The 17245-nt window shown below is 44.4% G+C and overlaps 2 protein-coding genes across 3 annotated transcripts in view; one reads left to right on the top strand and one right to left on the bottom strand.

The window, feature by feature from the left end:
• Positions 1 to 375: 375 nt before the first annotated feature.
• GNRH1 (gonadotropin releasing hormone 1) lies at positions 376 to 7754 on the top strand. Of its 2 annotated transcripts, none has more exons than XM_084615233.1 (4): positions 376 to 1294; positions 1841 to 1982; positions 3464 to 3559; positions 6295 to 7754. In XM_084615233.1, the coding sequence occupies exons 1-4, from the start codon at positions 1215 to 1217 to the stop codon at positions 6334 to 6336; spliced, it is 360 nt and encodes a 119-aa protein (XP_084471359.1). In that variant the 5' UTR covers positions 376 to 1214; the 3' UTR covers positions 6337 to 7754. The 2 variants fall into 2 exon arrangements, with proteins under 2 accessions (XP_084471359.1, XP_084471360.1); XM_084615234.1 differs by having other exon boundaries at positions 376 to 1392.
• A 145-nt stretch (positions 7755 to 7899) lies between these two features.
• DOCK5 (dedicator of cytokinesis 5) overlaps positions 7900 to 17245 on the bottom strand; it is a 132253-nt gene continuing 122907 nt past the window's right edge. Inside the window, exons 51-52 of the mRNA XM_084615232.1 lie at positions 16085 to 16200; positions 7900 to 13828 (exon numbers count right to left, since the gene is read on the bottom strand). Coding sequence (XP_084471358.1) covers positions 13727 to 13828; positions 16085 to 16200 — 218 coding nt within the window. The 3' untranslated portion in view covers positions 7900 to 13726. The remainder of the gene's footprint in view (positions 13829 to 16084; positions 16201 to 17245) is intronic.

The raw sequence follows: 17245 nt of genomic DNA, 5'->3' as shown, positions 1-17245 counted from the left end.
TGTTGTTGATTTGAGGAAAGGTTTTGACTTCTAAAATACAAGAAATAAACAAAAACTATGCAAGTCCTTTCCTATGTTCTGTAACTTACCTCTAGGTATTATTTTACTTACAAAACCATTTTAACAGCTTGATTAGTTGTATCAGCAGGAGTCGTGTGTTAGCCCTTCCTGTTGAGATGTTACATTAGGAGAGAAAATTGCTCTTTTCCCAAAGTAACTAAATCCTCCTTAAAATACTTTAATCTTTATCAAATTACTTTTTAATCCGTTAATCTGAAAGGGGAGAGGAGGACTGTGAATGGGCTACTAAAAACGAGGGCTTGGGTATTTCACTACTTACATGCACAGTGGGGAGCATGGGAGCAAACAGCTGGATAAAAATTCAGATTTTTGCAGCCAAGTTTGAGTTTAACCCCTTGTTATTGGCGCCTATCAGCATATTTATAGTCTGCAATACCTTTCAGCTCCAAAAGGTGTATAGGTCACTGCTTAAAGGCATCAATATTGTTTGTTATTGCAGTAGTACCTAGGAGCCCCAAGTCCTGGACTAGCACCCCATGGTTGTAAATGCTGTACAAACACACAACGAAAAGACAGCCCATGCCCCAATCTCAGTAATATAGTTGTCTACTGCATCATCCAAATTATACTTTCAGCTTTATAGAACCAAGAATCTCAAAACACTTAAACATATTGACCACAGTTTCAAAGTATCTCAGCACCCAATGGGCATTCAACGTACTGAGCATTTTTGCAAATCTGCCTGCTTGTTTTGGTGCCTAAATGGAAGCTGAGCGCTTTGTAAAATGTGGCCCTTGAGGTCTGATGTACAGAGATGCTTGGCGTTTAACGAACTGAATTCCTTGTACATTTAAACTGTTGCACACAGTACTGGTTGCATCTCAACAATTCCAAACTTACCCAGGATGTACTTTCTACTTAAAATAATTAAGAGCCATTGAAAAGAAAAATGAGGATTTTCCCTAGGGAACCTCCGATTTCTGGCTTCTTAAAAGAAAGACTGTTTATGGCTCTTAGTGACAACACTCAGCTGAATTTAATAGCTACACCCGGGGTGTGCCAATTACATGCTTCACTTCTGGTACGCTATAGCAAATTTAAGAACAAAATTACAGTCCACATGAGACCATTAAATTGTCACCTGCAGGGAAAGCTTCAGTATTAGGAGAAGATACGTGTATATAAAAAGCAAGATGACAGGTCCAACAGGTAGGATATTCTCTGAAGAAGCAGAGCTGGAATTATTCATTCAGCAGCTCCTCTCATCGAGAAGGTAATGTACTTGAACCAGACCATGCATTGCATTTTGCACACTCAGTGTGCCTAGATGCTTGACTGGGAAAGACTGCAGGGCATTCTTCAAGGAGTGAGGTATTAGAAGAGGAACTGATTAAATTGAATGGATCCGTTGCAATAGCCTGCACCAAAACCCTGGGATCTAGACGCTCCTGAAACTCTGGGGAGGTGTCCAAATTGTGCAGATGGCCCTTCTCTTTATAACGGGCTAACCCTTAATCCTGGAGTTGAGCACATCCAGATCTTTTAGAAATACGCTTGAGCTACAGCTGGATTTCAGGTGCATTTCAGAAATACAAATATGGTCATGGTTTTGTAGTAAAAGAATTGAGCCATAACCCCAATATACTAAACTGATTATTGAATAATCGGGTATGGGGTGGGTGGGGGGATTTGTGACCCATGGATTCTCAGCAGCTGTTTGCAAGTATAGGTGCAATTTGTCTTTTTATAGAGTACCCCCCTCCCCCATCTTTGTTCAGTCCCTGTACTATTTTTGCCTTTATATTTTGCTTTCTGGTAGAATGGAGAAGACCATGAAGCTCTTTGTAAGTTTCCTCCTGTTTATTCTGTCTGTGGAGATTTGCTTGGCTCAACACTGGTCTTATGGCCTGCAACCAGGAGGAAAGCGGGATGCTGAAAATCTGGTAGAATCATTCCAAGAGGTAGGTTCTTGGTTTTAAAATGACACTTTATTCAGTGTACCTTTCCTCACATGCCCTCCGGGGGATGAGAGCAGAATAGCAGCCTGAGAATCTAAAGGTATGTCTACACTGCAATTAATCCCCATGGATTCCCGTCAGCTGAAGGATTGTGGGCTATAAAACTGCAGTATAGACACCTGAACCCAGCTGTCTACATTGCAGTTGCATAGCCCTGAGCCCCAGCCAGCTCCTGCTGGCCAGCTGTGGGTGGATAATTGCAGTGCAGACATCTAATACATTTTTAAAAACTTTTTGGAAAATTTTCATTTTAGTGAAAGAGGCCAGCTTGACAGCCCTGGAGACCCAGTTCTAGCAATAGAAGAGAGACAGTGGCAGCTTCCCCTGTCTGTCTAAGCACTGCTGTGTGTTTTATTTTAAAATCGGAACATCTCATGTTTGATGGGAGGGAACGCCTCTAAGAATGAGAGTTTCTAGTTTCAGCCAGTCCGTAACTTCTCTGCTATTTTGTCAGCTAAGATTCCAGTCAGCTATTTTGTGATGGCAACGCTCGCTCCACTTGAGCTCAGGGAGGACAAGGAACAGCTGCCCACTGGCAACTGGTCACTGTAGCGAAGTGAAGCCTCGCCAGTGCGGCGCCTCCTGCCAGTTGTCTGGGAATTAGCTCTTTTCCAGTGTATGGAGCGCCTTCTGCAGGCTGGTATCTCGCCTGCTACTGGCTCCGTGTCCCTCTCACACCCCGGTGCCCCTTTAGCTTGGGGTTCTGCCACCAGCAGTAACCCACAGTCTGGGTCTCCCCTCCCAGGGGAACCCTCAACCCTCTAGCCCCTCCTTGCCTCAGTGGCTACTGCCAGTCATCGTCTGGCCCCCGCTCACTGGGGCAAACTGTAGTGTGTCATGGCCACTCATCGTTGGCAAGGAGGTCGGACCAGCTGCCTCTGCCTATCTCTGGGCTGCACCTTCCAGCCCCGTACCTGCATAGGCCTTTACCAAGTCCTCAGCCTGGGGAGTGGCCTGGCTGGAGTGCCCCAGCTCTGCTCCGCTCCAGGTATTGTTTTCTCCCCAGCAGCTAGATCCGTCTCTCTCCACAGCTCAAGAGAGGGACCTAGCTCCTCCCTGAGCCCTTATAACAGGGCCAGGTGGGGCTGCTTCCCCAATCAGCTGAGCCTTTTCTCTCGGGAGTGGGGTAACTGCCCTGCTACAGTCACATGTTGGCCATTCACTTGGATTCAAACTAGTAACCAGAGCTGAAAGCCTTTGTCCGCCATTTCCATTTGTTGGCACTTTCTAACTTCTGTGATTCATCTATACTTTCCGGAGCATTTCTGAAACGTACCATAACAAAAGTGGGATAATACTGGTTATCTGTAGTGGGAGGGAGAATGGTGAATTTGAAGTAGAAAAGCATGTCCATCTAGCATAGTAGTGTAGGCCTTTAGCAGAAGATTCTCTGTCCATGAGACTTGTATCCTCTTCTAATTCAGCTTGCCAGTGAAATGGAAAAAATAGGTGAACTGCAGCATTTTGAATGCACTGGCCCACATCAGCGCTCCATGCTTGGTGGTCTGAAGGGAGCTCTGGTAAGTAAAGCTTTGATTTATTATGATGGAAACTCAAAGGACCATGTTTGGTGGGGGGTGTTGGTGCTTAGCAATGCTGGTTCTGCCTCTGCACCAACTGAGAAAATAAAATCAAAAGTCAGATAAATTTTACCCTCATCCTAATTCTATGCAGCATTCATAGTTTGTTAATCCCACAGAGTAACTCTGCCAGCTGAAGGATCAGGCCATATGGATGCTGCTCCCTCTAATGTGCACTCACTGTGCAGTGTCTATTCCGGTACAAGCTGCAAAGGAAAAATAGCAGAACGTTCATGAACAGACCAGCAGAGCCCCGACAGGCAAGTGCAGAGAAGTCTAGTGTCCAACCTAGAATTTTGGGCAAAGGTTTTCAGACATCACAAGGGGTTTTCTGGGCCTCGTTTTCATGTGTCCAACCGGTACTTTAAATAGGACAGATGCTCAGCACTGTCTGAAAATCAGAGCCTTTTGAGATGTCTCAGGAAAAGCACCTAAATACTGAGGCAATCAAAATCACTAGTCCTGTTTGAAAATCTTGGCCTTCCCATTTACCCACTAACTCTTTCCTTCAATCAACTGACTGAACAAATGCAAACCTCAGCTAGGAGACGGCCCTGGAAAGTTGCAGTGCTCAGCGGTTCGCAGAACATAGGGGCCAAACTCTGACTTTGCAGCAGTGTACATAAGTAAGCTTTGACTTCAAATGGGAACTGTATGTTCAAATTACTTAAATTGTGAACTCTTCAGGGCAGGGATTTTTTTTATAGTACCTAGCACAATGGGGTCCTGGCCTATGGCTGGGCCTCCTGGCCTCTACTCCAATACAAATAATGAATAATGATTTCTGGAAATATTAACACAAGGATCTTTCTCCTGTGAAAACCTTTATTGGGGAAGCGGAAAGAGCAGCCAGTGAGTCATCTGAATGCTTCTTACCCATTTAGGAGGAAGTACTTTCCTTTCTTTCTCATAGGTGAAGGCTCACTAATTGGATTTTCAGGTTTGCCAACCCCAAATTACTTTTAAAATATCTTTGCAATCTTACATGGTATGATGAAAGAAGGGTTTAATGCAGAAGCTCAAGAATTATGTATCTGCTTCTCCTCTGGTATGCGTCATACACGCTGTGGCCAGCGGACTACCACTTGTCCACAGCTCACTTGCTACGGTCTGCAGTGAGCTGGCTGCTCATTTGGCGCTGGCTCCTCCTTTCCAGCCGCTGAATGACACAAGTGACATTCAATCTCTCCCCTCTATAACTTTTCCATGTAACCAATTGTTGCAGTTGCTAAAGGGATGTTTTGCAACCAGCTAGTGGAAAGTAAGGTGATTCACACAAAAATGAGTGTGTTGGGGGGAGGGAGAGAGAGAGAGATGGGAGGCTAATCTCAATGGTTTCCCAGAGGAAATACACCTATAGGCTAAAGGGTAGAGCAATCTCTTTGCCAGAGGTCCCCAAAGAGTAGGGGGAGGGTACGGACAGGGGTAAGTGGGGGGCGTGCAAGATAAAATGTTTCCAGACCACTGCTCTATGCAATTCAATCGTTGACTTCTGAGGCTGTTAATTAGTTGCATTGATACCAGACTTTATCCTCTAGATCCTATATTTACAGAACAGAGTGAGATGGAAGGATAGGCCAGTGGTTTGTGGGTTAGCACGAGAATCAGAATGGGATTCAACTCCATGCTCAGCCACACTTCCTATGAGAGCTTTGGCAAGCCATTTCAGTGCCTAAATTCCTTTAAAATCTGGCCCTGTGGAAGCAGCCAGGCACCTAGTGGGATTTTCAATAGGAATTAGACATGTAGGCTCTTTTGAAAGCACCTATATACCTTAAAAAGCTGGGACTCAGTGTCTTTGTAAAACAGGGATAACCACATTTTCCTACCTCCCAGGGGAGTTGAGGATAAATACCTTAAAGCTTGTCAGGTGCTTGCATACCTTAGTAATGGGAGCCCTATAAAGTACTTATCTATTCTAGTTTGGGAGAAAGACAGTATAGTTCCCTAGACTATATCAATAGAATCTCAGGCTACAAGAATAATAGACGGGGCAAGGTAGATCAGTACCTGAATGGCAGACTAGATACTGCAGGAAGCCGTGCTGTGACAGGCCAGAGATACGTGTCGCAGAAAGTAAGATTTTAGCTCTGGTAGTCTGGTCAAAGGCTAAATTTGTAGAGGGACACTTAACATATTGATATTTCAAATGACATTTCTTCGCTACTTGTCCTAAACTGCTGTTGCTATTCAGTGTTAAATAGTCTGTGTTGCATTTCAGGGGTGGGCAAACTGCTAGATTAGTGGTTCTCAAACTTTTGTACTGGTGACGCCTTTCACATAGCGCGACCCCCTGTTCTAAAGGAAAAACACTTCAATATATTAAACACCATTATAAATGCTGGAGGTAAAGCAGGGTTTGGGGTGGAGGCTGACCCCTTGCCACCCCCAGAGAGTCCCAACCCCCACTTTGAGAACCCCTGTGCTAGATGTAGGAGTGGGATGAAAGGAACTATTATAAATGTAAGGTATGGTGTACTGCACTCTCACCAACCTGAGCAGGGGGCAGAGATCTGCTTAGTTGAGATTTGTGTGGTTCTAGCCCTCTTCCTGACAGAGACCCTCCATGCAGAATATATTTTAGTATGGCACCTGGCCTTAAAATTCCAAACCAAGTAATTTTTTCCTTTTTTTTTTTTTTTTTTAAATATCAAATTATACAATGTGTGTTACAGGCAGGTCTGATTGAAGGAGAAGCAGAGCGAAAGAAGATCTGAATTCATGAAGGCAAATGGAATAAAGGACCAGTTACTGTAACATTTCAAAGCAATGATTTAACTTTAAGGTCTGACCTCTGTTTAGATTACAGTGTCATGTGTATAAATGTTCAAATACAAAAACCACACTGAGATGTTGGGAAAAAAATTTTGGGTGGAGTATAAGATAAATGACCGCTTGGGGCAATGGACTGGGCTACAAGAGACTTGGATACTACTTGCCACTGACCTGCTGTGTGACTTTTCACATGTAGAGTCTCTTGCAAAATGAGCCCGTTATGTTTGTTGGGGCCTCTGGACGTTAGTGTAATACATCTAAGTTACCTACTATTAAACAACACACAATTTCACAAGTCCATGCATGGAAGACATTTAGGGTGTTTTTTCCCCAGTTTGCTCAATCTACATTTATTTAAAAAAATATTTACAAACTTTACAACAGTAAACACACTGTTTTCCAAACATGTACATTTGTACACCTTGCTTTACAGTCTCAGTAAATAATATGCTATTTAATCAGAGGCACAGAATCCCTTTTCCAAAGCTTGGCTCTGGCCCTGTCTTCAGAACCAGTTGAAAAGCTGTGTGTATGGGTGAGTCAGCTGCAGGGGGATATGAAGCTACTTGCAGCCCACAGTGGTTTTAAAAACTTAAATAATCAAGTCAAGTACCTCCAAGGAATCAACCTGGTCATGTTATGCCGCAACATAAAAGTAAGTTTCCCCAGCATTCAAGAGGAACATATCCCCTACTGCTGGTATTAAATGGTCAAAATACCAATATCATTAAGTAACACATACAGGGAGACAGATCAGGCCAACATCATCTGTATATGTTAACGGTATGTGGCATGATGATCTCAACTCAGTTCTCATTAGGCTATTACACTAGTGGGACACAGTAGAAGCTGAGGGCCAGTCTATACTACAAACAGTGCAGCTACACCTCTGTGGCACTGTGAAGATGTTCTAAGCCAACAGGAGAGAGCTCACGCATCAGCTTAGTTACTCCACCTCTGCCAGAGGTGGTAGCTACGTTGGCAGGAGAAACTCCCCTGCTGACATAGTGCTGTCTATGTGGTCCATATAACTTCATTGCTCAGGGGTGTGGATTTTTCACACCCCTGAGCGACCTAGTTACACTGAAGTGTGTAGTGTAAACCTGGCCCGAGTTAGGCCAACACTGGGCATGTGCATTTGAAAGTCACTCCCTTTAATGTCAGGAGATCAGTTTGACCATGCTACTCAGGTGTTTTCAGGTTCCCCTGGAATCTTAGACGGAGGTTCTTGCGGGGCATTTACATAGTTTGGTCTACAGCTGTTGCTGGAAATGAAAACAGCGACATATATATGATAGAACAGCTTTTAACAAACAGCTGGGATTGAAACAGGAATGTTTTCACTACCCCCCCCCCAAAACATTACAGTTAAATTACAGACATATCAGTCTTTTTCATATTACCATTTACAATTATAAAAATAAATAAGGACAGTAAGTCTGGAGCAATGAATCCTACATTATCACTACAAGTCTAACTCACGGTTCATTTGTGGAAGGTATGCTGGCTGGCACAAAGTAGGAAAGTTTATTAGATGCAAATTTTCCACTCCTTCTCGATAGGCACAGCTGCATTGTCTGCCACTGCTCCGCCCAGAACACTTTTCACTTGAGTCAACCTCCTTTCCTAATCTAATAATCCACTGAAAGGGAAAAGTGCCCATTTCTCCCCCAGGCATGGATAAGAACCTGTAATATTTTAAATCAAATTTATCCTGGCATTACAAATTTTAATTAAAAAGCACCCAAAAAGCAAGGGTCACACAAATTTCTCAGTGGAAAAAATGTGAATAGACTAGCAAGGCCAGAAGGGACCATTGTGATCATCTAGTCGGACCTCCTGTATAATGCACGCCAGGGAACTTCCCTAAAATAATTCTTGTCCGAACTAAAGCAGATCTTTTAGGAAAACTGTCAGTCGGGATTTAAAAGGTTCTGGGACTTGAAACCTAACACTCATTTTGAACAGCGTAGTTAGGAAGTGAGATTACGTATATATTTCAATGCAGACTGGATTTTTGGTTTCCAGGTTTGGGTTTTTTAACGTTACGGTCAGCACAGAAGTAAGCTTTCATTTCTGCCGTGGACTGATTATATCATGGTGGGACTTGTTTTTTTGTCATCCTTGGGCGAGACTGGGTAAAATTTTCAAAAGCATTCCAAGAATTTAGAAGCCTAACTCCCCTTATCAAAATGAATTTAGGTGCCTAAGTCCCATTTACTTTCCATGAAACTTAGGTTTCTGAGGGCCAGATTTTCAAAGCTATTTAGGAGCCGAATGATGCAGATAGGTATCTTGTGGGATTTTCAGAAATGCCAAGCTCCCACAGATTTAATCCTTAGATGCCTAAATACCTTTAAAAATCTGGCAGTTAAGCGCCTCTGTCTCTTCTGAAAATGGGAACAAGGCTCCTAAATCACTTTGATACTTGAAAATTTTGCCCCTTGTCTTCAATAGAAACAATCTGAATTATACCAGCTGAGGATCTGACCCCTTGAGCCCAGTCAGCAATACACCTCTAAGGAAACAAACTTCCATTCGTGAGCATGTTTTCCACCCAATGAGAAGAAAGGGAGTAGGAGAGGCTAACACAAGTTAGAGACAGATTGAAGACATGGCAAAAAAAACCTCTCCCAACTATTGGCCCCCATCCTCAAGTGAGAGTTTAAAGATGAAGGAAATACACAGTACCTCAAATCCTCCGCATCCTCCTTATGCACCAGCTGCCCTGTCCCCCTCCTGTAGAAGTGAGGTCTAAACAATCTCAAACTGGCCAGACGACACGCCATCAAGAAGCAAAGCCTGAATTGTGCAGCCAACACATCAAGGCAAACCGTAAGGAAGTTGTCAGGCAAGTTGGTGCCAGGGAACAACCTGTTTAAGAGCTCAACCCATAATGAAGGCCAAGAATCAAAATGTGGCTTGTATCAGCCACAGCTCCACAAAACAACAACAACAACAAAAGCCTGAAGCTTCTTGAAGTTCAGAGTCAATAGACAGAGCTTCCTACAGCTCTCCTGTCTGTGTTAGCCTTAGGTGATTAGTTTAGCCGCTTGGTGCTTGGTAACTCGGGTTTTAGTACTGTTGAGTTACAACAAGCAGGAGGGAAAGTAACTGCTGACAATCCTAACAGTTAGCAGCTCTCTCTGGATGGCAGAGTTTTAACCCCTTACATACCAGGTACTTTGTCCATCAATCCTCTCCGTACCAAGGCTGAAAAATGGGAAAGAACAGGAATTTAAAACAGAGGTGGAAGGAGGAAATGTTGCTAGAGGTCAGATTTGGATCCAAAGTTCGGGGGTGTCTGGATTGAGGTTTTGAGTTTGGCTCATTCTAGAGTTAAGGCTGCAAAGTTCTTTCCAAATTTGAGGGTTGTTCAAATCTGGGCTTTTTGATCAGGCCCATTTCTCCTCTTACATACAGTTGGCAAGCATCCAAAATATACCAGGCTAATGGAGTAGATCAAAACACAGAGAAATAAAACTAGAGATGAACCAGACAGTACTGCAATATCCCTGCCTAGCTCTCTTACTTATGGTGGGAAAAGCCACTTGCTGTAGTTCTTGCAAACATTCATGCTTTCTGCCTGATATAAAGAGCGAGAGGAAATGTACCATGACATCCATTTTGTGCTCGGAATATTCCCTCTTTTGCAAGGAAATTAAGTAAGTATGTGGCTGATACTGACTGATCGGTGGAGGACTGGAAAAGTGACAATTAAGACAAGGTGAAATATGCACGCACGCTATTCACTTGTACCAGACCCTACAATCCTCGCTCAGACAAAATTCTTATGGACTTCAGTGAGGGTTTTGAGTAAGGATTTCAGGATTTTGTGTGCGCGTGTATCAGGGATGGCAGGAAAAGTCGGGGCGGGGGGAGGAACAAAAAAAGAAAACCCTGAGGTTTTCAAGTCAAGCAATGTCTGTGTCCAAGAATGTAATGTGGAACTGACAATCTCTATGATGCCCTGGGGATTGGAGGCAGGGGTGGAATATGGTCAAGATGTTCAGAAAGGTTTTCAAAGCTTTCCCTGGAGAAGGCAGCTGCCCAAAAGACAGTTGTGTGTGCACTATAGCAAACACAGCTGTAGGCATATGTGATGTGACTGCAGTGTGACTTGTAAAATGTCTCCAACTTATTTTGTGCTGTGAATCTGATATGAGCCTTTAATGAATGCAATCTGTTTAGGGAGCCATACGGGCAGCACAGTGAATGCAGTTTCTGCAGGTTTCTGTTTTCATCCAAACAGACACCAAAGAAACGTATTACAGAAGATCGGATAGTTCCAGTCTGAATAAAAATAATTACAATAAGATTGCTATACTATTGGACAGTGTTTTACTAAGGCTTAAAGGCCTTTTGTTTTTCAATGAGGTAATGAAACTAGTTTGTATAGCAATAGCAAGAGAAATTATGTTGAAATGGCCTATGTTAAAAATATGATAAATGTTTTGAATATTGCAGGCCACATCCTCAGCAGTGTTTTCAGTGGCTCTATATGATTTAAACCACTGGAGGATCTGGCCTTCTAATTAGAGATGGTCCCCAACCAAAGCTCTGCTCCACTTGCAAAGTTTGGCTCCAGATCTGAATTGCCACCACATTTGCAGGTGGATCCATTGCTAGGACAGGGCTGAACCAAAATCATCACGAGAGGCATAAGGATTCAGCAATCAGAACTTAGCAGAAGGGTTTTTGATCCAGTCACACAGAGTATGTTTACATTGCAGTAAAGACTCAGGGCATGGCTGCATCAGCTGACTTGGGCTCGGGCTGTGGGGCTATAAAATTTCAGCGTAGATGACTGGGCTCGATCTGGAGTCCAGGCTTTGAGACCCCACAGTGGGGAGGACCTCAAAGTCTGGGCTCGGGCTACATTCCCAGCCCAAACATCTGCACTGATATTTTTAGCCCTGCAGCCCAAGTCCTGGGAGGTCATGTCAACTGACCCGGGTTTTGAGTCTCGGTGCCATGGACTTTTTATTGTAGTGTAGACATACCTTAAGATACTTGGGTGATAATCATAATATACAAGCCGAGACAGAGAAAGGGAATGCAGAATATAGTCCACCTAGTTCTTTCATTTGTTTTGCAGAGCTAAAAAGAACAAGCACACATTTTAAAATTGACCTCAGCTATTCAGATCATCATGTGACCAGAAAAATATGGACAGCGTTCAGAGCGATGAAAATGAGCAGGGTGCTGGAGAGACTGATTTATGAAACAAGATTACAAGAGTTATGATAATGACCTACCTATTGGGACAAGTGATGACGAAGGGCCTGATCCAAAGCCCGCCAAATTCAACAGAAAGATGCCCATAGACTCCAGCGGTCTCTGGATCACACCCTGAGGGAAGGACCGCAAAACTGGTCTACATGCTTTTGAAGGATATTGACACCAAGCAGAGGAAGGAATTATTTAGGGTGGCAAGTGGCAGTATAAATAGGAGTAATGGAATGAAGTTATAGAAGGGAAAATTTAGACTATCAGGCAGTGAAAACTTATTAAACAGAATGCTGCTGCCATCCACTGAAAACAACAGAAGAAAGGAATAACTAATTAAGAGAGAAGAATTAGAACCAATTCCATAAAATATCCCTGAACAGCATAATTGTCAAATTCACCAAACACAGCCCACAAGGAACCGGAGCAACCCAAGAAACCAGAAACTTCAGGTTGAACGGCCCAGTCTTTCACGTCCCTCTCAGGCCTAGGTGCGACTCATTTGAGTTTAGTGATTGTTAAAAGTTAGGCCAAGCGTTTTGTGTGCAGAACACAATGGAAGCTCCCAGACAAAAGGCACAAGGAGAGTTGCAACAACAGGGTACAGTAAGGGGGTGTGTTTGTGAGTGCATGGATTGGAAGGTTGTCGGCCAAGAGTTCAACTGGGACTTGAAAAGCTAATGGTTATTGAGCTTGGGTTACGAGATTCAGATGTACATCTATACTGTGATAAAAACCAAGTCTCAGAGCCTAGGTCAACTAGGGTGACCAAACGTCCTGATATCAGGGACTTTGTCTTATATACACAACTAACCCCCCACCCCCATCCCCGAAAAAAAAAGTGTGCTGATTTTTCACACTTGCTAACGTCAACAGTGTAGATGCTTGGGAGTCCGGGTTCCGAGACCCTCCCCACTCGTGGGGTCCCCCAGAGCCCAGGCTCCAGCCCCAGCCTGAACCTCTGTACTGTTATCTTATAGCCCCGCAGCCCAAGCCCCGGGAGCTTCAGTCAGCTGATCCGGGCCAGCTGCGGCCACGGCGTGGGTCTTTCCTCACAATGGAGACATAATCTCTGTCCTCTTGATGAGCAGCCCATGCTGATAACTGCAACCTGTTAATGCTAAAGCAACGAGTACCACAGGAGAGAGGACTTTTTTGCACCATTGTTCAATTATTTAAAAAAAAAAAAGGGGGGGGGATGTCGTAGTGTAGTGTGTCCCGAGGGCACACAGGCTGAGCAGATGGGATAACACAAGCGGAGCATCAACTGCTTTGCGGTATTCAAACAAGAATCAAAAGCAAAGGTCTGAGGCAGTGTTGGTGAACCCAAACTCTCCATTGGGAGTGCGCTACCACCATTGTTGGCCCAAGTGTGAGCAACCTGCCCTCACCTTTAATACACGGGGTGACCAGCAGAGACATTGGGGTCCTGCAGGTGATGTTCATTTTTGCTCCCAGCAGGTCTCAAGACACACTCAGAACCTCATGAGGCCGCTTGAATTGAGGAGGAACATCACATGTTAGGATCCGTCGTCTCCCAGGGCTGCATTTCACAGATGGAAATGACTGTAATCTGGTCCATTCCATGCAAATCAGGACACCCTTACTCCCACTTGACCCTCCGCCCCACCGGTGGGGCTGCATAGGTATCAACCGGTAATGCAAACGTGCTGGGGCAGTGTAAGAAGTGTTTTGTATGGACCTGGCTTGCCTCGGTTTAAGTGCTGCTGCAAATCCTTTTTTACACCAACGGGGCAACTCTGCACAAGGGGTTTGCACTGACGCCGTTACACTTGTGCAACGACCACCAGTACAGACAAGCCCTTTTGGGGTACGAGTCTCAGATTTCTGGTAACACTGCCTCCATTTTAAAGCTCACAGAGTTCCCCATAGGGCTTAATGTGTGCAAGGAAAATCAGAGGATTGGGAATGCAAAGTATATACAGTTCAAGTGGCTTATTTTGGAATTACCTGGGGAAAACTCCCAGGGAAGGGAATGGAAGATGGGATCACCAGTCTTTAGGGCTGGAAAGAGCCAGAGTGTCAGAAACAGAAAAGCAGCCCATTTCACTCAAGGCGTTAGAGGGTACGCAGAGGGAATCCTTATTGCAATCCCTGCTCCGAAGAGACGACGCTGGACTTTCTTGCTTTCGGAGGCGGAGGGGGAGGTTTGACTTCACGTCTGCTGGGCAGTGGTGGGGCAACCTGGGAAGATAAAACACATAACCATAGGGGTGAGAAGTTCTGCTCTACCAGGCAACAGACGTCTAGATGGTGCTGCAGTCCGGGCTATTTATTTCAGGATCAAATCCTCCAATTCCACTCCAAACGGAACTTCTCAGCACCAGACGATGGAACACAAGTCTGGGAACCAGTACATTTGGGTTCTGCCTCTGACTCGCTGTCTGAGTTTCAGCAAATCTGTGTGCCACAGTTTTCCCATCTGCAAAATGGGGACAATACTACAGTGCTGGAGCCTTGAAATACCACCCGTCCTGATGGGTGCACTCCACTGAGTAACACCGCGGGCCTGATTTTCCATTGAGCTGCAACTTGTGTGATCATTTGCACAGGTGCAGCGAGGGCCAAGTGGGTGTAAAATGCTACCCAGTCAGAATGGTAGCATTTACATCTCTTTGCACTCCTGTAAATGACTGCACACAGTGCAAGGAATCAGTGAATCACGCCACAAGTTCCAGTACAAAAGTCACACCCTTCCTGCACAAGGAACGGGATTTTAAAGAGTGCCCCTTGGTTTTGCACAAATTTACACTCTTGGGTGCTTTGGATTTTTCCCTTCAGCTACTTTAACCAATGCACGTGAGCTGTTAAGGGAAACATCTGGAATAAGACAGACCTGAAAGAAGGTTGGGTGAGCAAGAGGCCATGTGGTCTCCTCTTGCTCAACCTAAACTGTCTGGATTTCAAACTATTTAGAGATAATAAAGGAAGGGTTAGGTGGGGGCTTTATGACTTAAAAAGCAATGTGCAGAAACCCTCTGGTGAAATACTTTTACAGTCTCTCCTTACGGCCCTCTGAGTCAGTCCCGTTGCTGCAGACCAAGGTCCGTGACAATGTAGTGAGCAACAGCATGTTAGTAATCCTTTTTCTCATAAGGCTCAGGGAAAGGGAGCTCTTCATTAATCCTCTTGCACAATAACTCCCAGCACATGCACGGTGCTCGCATGTTTCCTGCAGCCAGACCACCCTGCGCAGAAGCGCTGCCTCATGTCTCAAGCTATGTCAAGTCAGACCAGGTCAGGATTTGCAGAGGAGACCTCTAAGGCATCCCTAGCAGGACGTGTTTTGGGGGATTGCATAGGTGGCCCTGTAGGTCAGAACTGAAACAGTCCCATAGTATGATGCTGGGGTACGTCCCAGCCCTGCGAGAGGTGCCATCATTTGGAATCGGTGTAAAACTGAGGCCAGATCCACTCGTGGTCTCTAAGGCTACTTCTACACGAGCAGCGGCAAAGACATGGCTGATTCGTGCCAAGTGCCGGGTACGTATTCAGCACAGCTCAGCTATGCCGGCACTATCGTTACTGCGGCTGCATCGAGCGAGCGTGAGTATGTGCACGTGGGCACAGAAAGCCCACCCCCAGCTCATACAGTAGACACAGCCGAAATGTCCCATTTCCATTTTTTTTTTTAAATAAAGAATGGTATTAAAAACTCAGTATTACTGGCCAAATTCCAACTCCGGGTATTACACTACTCCTCTCTAAACTTTCTCTGCAGCTTTGATTGCACAGGGTGTTCTTCCTTTTCTGTTTCAAAGGGATATTCAAGGTTGCTAGGCATTGTTAAACAGCTGCTGTGTTCCACTCCAGAGGAGGCTGCATTTCCGTGCAGGATGAAAGGATCCTTAGTATGGATATTAGCTAGCCTTGTAAAGCACTGTCAGATGCTTTCCAATAAAAGGCACTACAGTCGTACACATTGAAGATACTATTATGATGCCACAGTGAGATGATGACTTATGAAGACCAGAAAATTATCTTGGTCCATAGTTTTAATACCAGGGGCCTCGGTTTTCAGAAAGTGAAAATCAGGCTCCTTCCCAGTGTCCTAAAGTTGGGCCCCCAGAAATCATTAGTCATTTCTGAAAATCCTGGCCTGGAAGTTCTCCCTGTTTCTTCTTTTTTTCAGTAGTGGAGAGTACGGTGATATTTACACCCTGACTATAGTTATTAAACTCCCAGGTCATCGTGTTAGTTTGTGTTTTCAGTAACAAGAACACACAAAACATTGGATACAGCAGATTTTGCCAAGGCAAGGAAAGCACGTTCTTTTCAGCTGAAGAAAGGGACTGGCTAGATTGCTTTCCCATTAAGCGGAAAATGTCTTGCTCTCTTATGGTTTCAGGAAGCAAACCAGTAAACGGATCAGACAAGTTTCAAGTAGCACCACCCTAAGAGCAACTGGGAAAGTTCCAGTGTCCATTCCAATTTCCCTACCTCCAAAGAGTTCCTTGAGTTGCTATTCTCATAGGGTTTGCTCTTGGGTGGAGGCGGAGGTGGGGTGCTCTGGAAGTTAGCAGTTGCCAATCCATCTGCCTGCAATGAGGGAAAACCTAGAAACAATAAAAAGATACTTAAGTCAAAGAAGACTGAATTGAGGGTGGGATGTGGGAGGGAAATGGCATTGACCACATGTAATTTTGAAGGGAAAATTATTCCTGTGTTTTGTTTTAATCTACTAACAGGTCCCCAACCATTTTAGCAGATGAACCTGAACAGATGGGTCAAAGAAAAATCCCAGTTGTAATTCCCCTAACTTCAAAAGATCCGGAAGATTTCTATGTTCGTAACGTGACTCTAAACCCATGTGAACAAGGCATGCCTGGGGGAACAGAAAATTGAATCCATTATCACATCTGAAATGTTCAGAGGGGTTTCCTTTCCACTCAGGCTTTAACCTCAGCATTCACTTTGAAGTTAACTCCTTCTGATGGGGTAAATAAGTATCCAAACTTCAAAAAAAAAAAAAAATGTCCCGAGAAATAGTCCTGCTACTAATCACAATGAAAATTATCTGGCTTCTCTACTTAAACCAAGTTTACGCCCGCACACCCACACCCTAAAAGCTTACATCTGAACCAACCAAATCCCATATTTGTCTATGTAAGGGATGCACTCCATAAGGGTCTCACTTTCCTTACCTATTAAGATAAAATCCTTCTTCGACAGGTAAAACGTTTTTAATTTGCCAGCTGAGATTTTGGCAGCAATTTATGTCTCCTGATAAAATGTTTTGCCACAAGATGGAGCTGGGCAATTCAGACAGCTGGAATTTGTAGTTCACTTATTTACAGCAAAAAGTGCAAGTTTTGCCCAAGACTTTAGCCAGAGACCTGTTAAAAAGGTGTCCTGGATTCATTCGGCTCTCGCTAACCCCACCGACTTCACTGGGGCCACTTCTGATTTATAGTGAAAAAAGCAGCAGGCCCTATAAATTGAACATGTTCTGTCACGCTAGAGACAAAGAGCCTGATTTGCAGAGACAGTCTCTCGTTCCCCAGGTGCCCACGAATAACTGCACTGGCGTTTCACTCGGAAATTTAGCTCACAATATCCGTTCACACCATTCATTGAAAAGCCTGGATGAAAAAAAGTCTG

Source organism: Lepidochelys olivacea, assembly GCF_965140295.1.
Source record: "Lepidochelys olivacea isolate rLepOli2 genome assembly, chromosome: 26".
Classification (NCBI taxonomy): domain Eukaryota; kingdom Metazoa; phylum Chordata; order Testudines; family Cheloniidae; genus Lepidochelys; species Lepidochelys olivacea.
This window is presented reverse-complemented; position numbering and strand designations above follow the sequence as displayed.

Coding starts and splice junctions, on each gene's coding strand:
- GNRH1 (XM_084615233.1), top strand. CDS start 1,215: ATGACAGGTCCAACAGGTAGGATATTCTCTGAAGAAGCAGAGCTGGAA. Junction 1,295..1,840: donor CAGCTCCTCTCATCGAGAAG/GTAATGTACTTG, acceptor GCTTTCTGGTAG/AATGGAGAAGACCATGAAGC. Junction 3,560..6,294: donor GTGGTCTGAAGGGAGCTCTG/GTAAGTAAAGCT, acceptor TGTGTGTTACAG/GCAGGTCTGATTGAAGGAGA.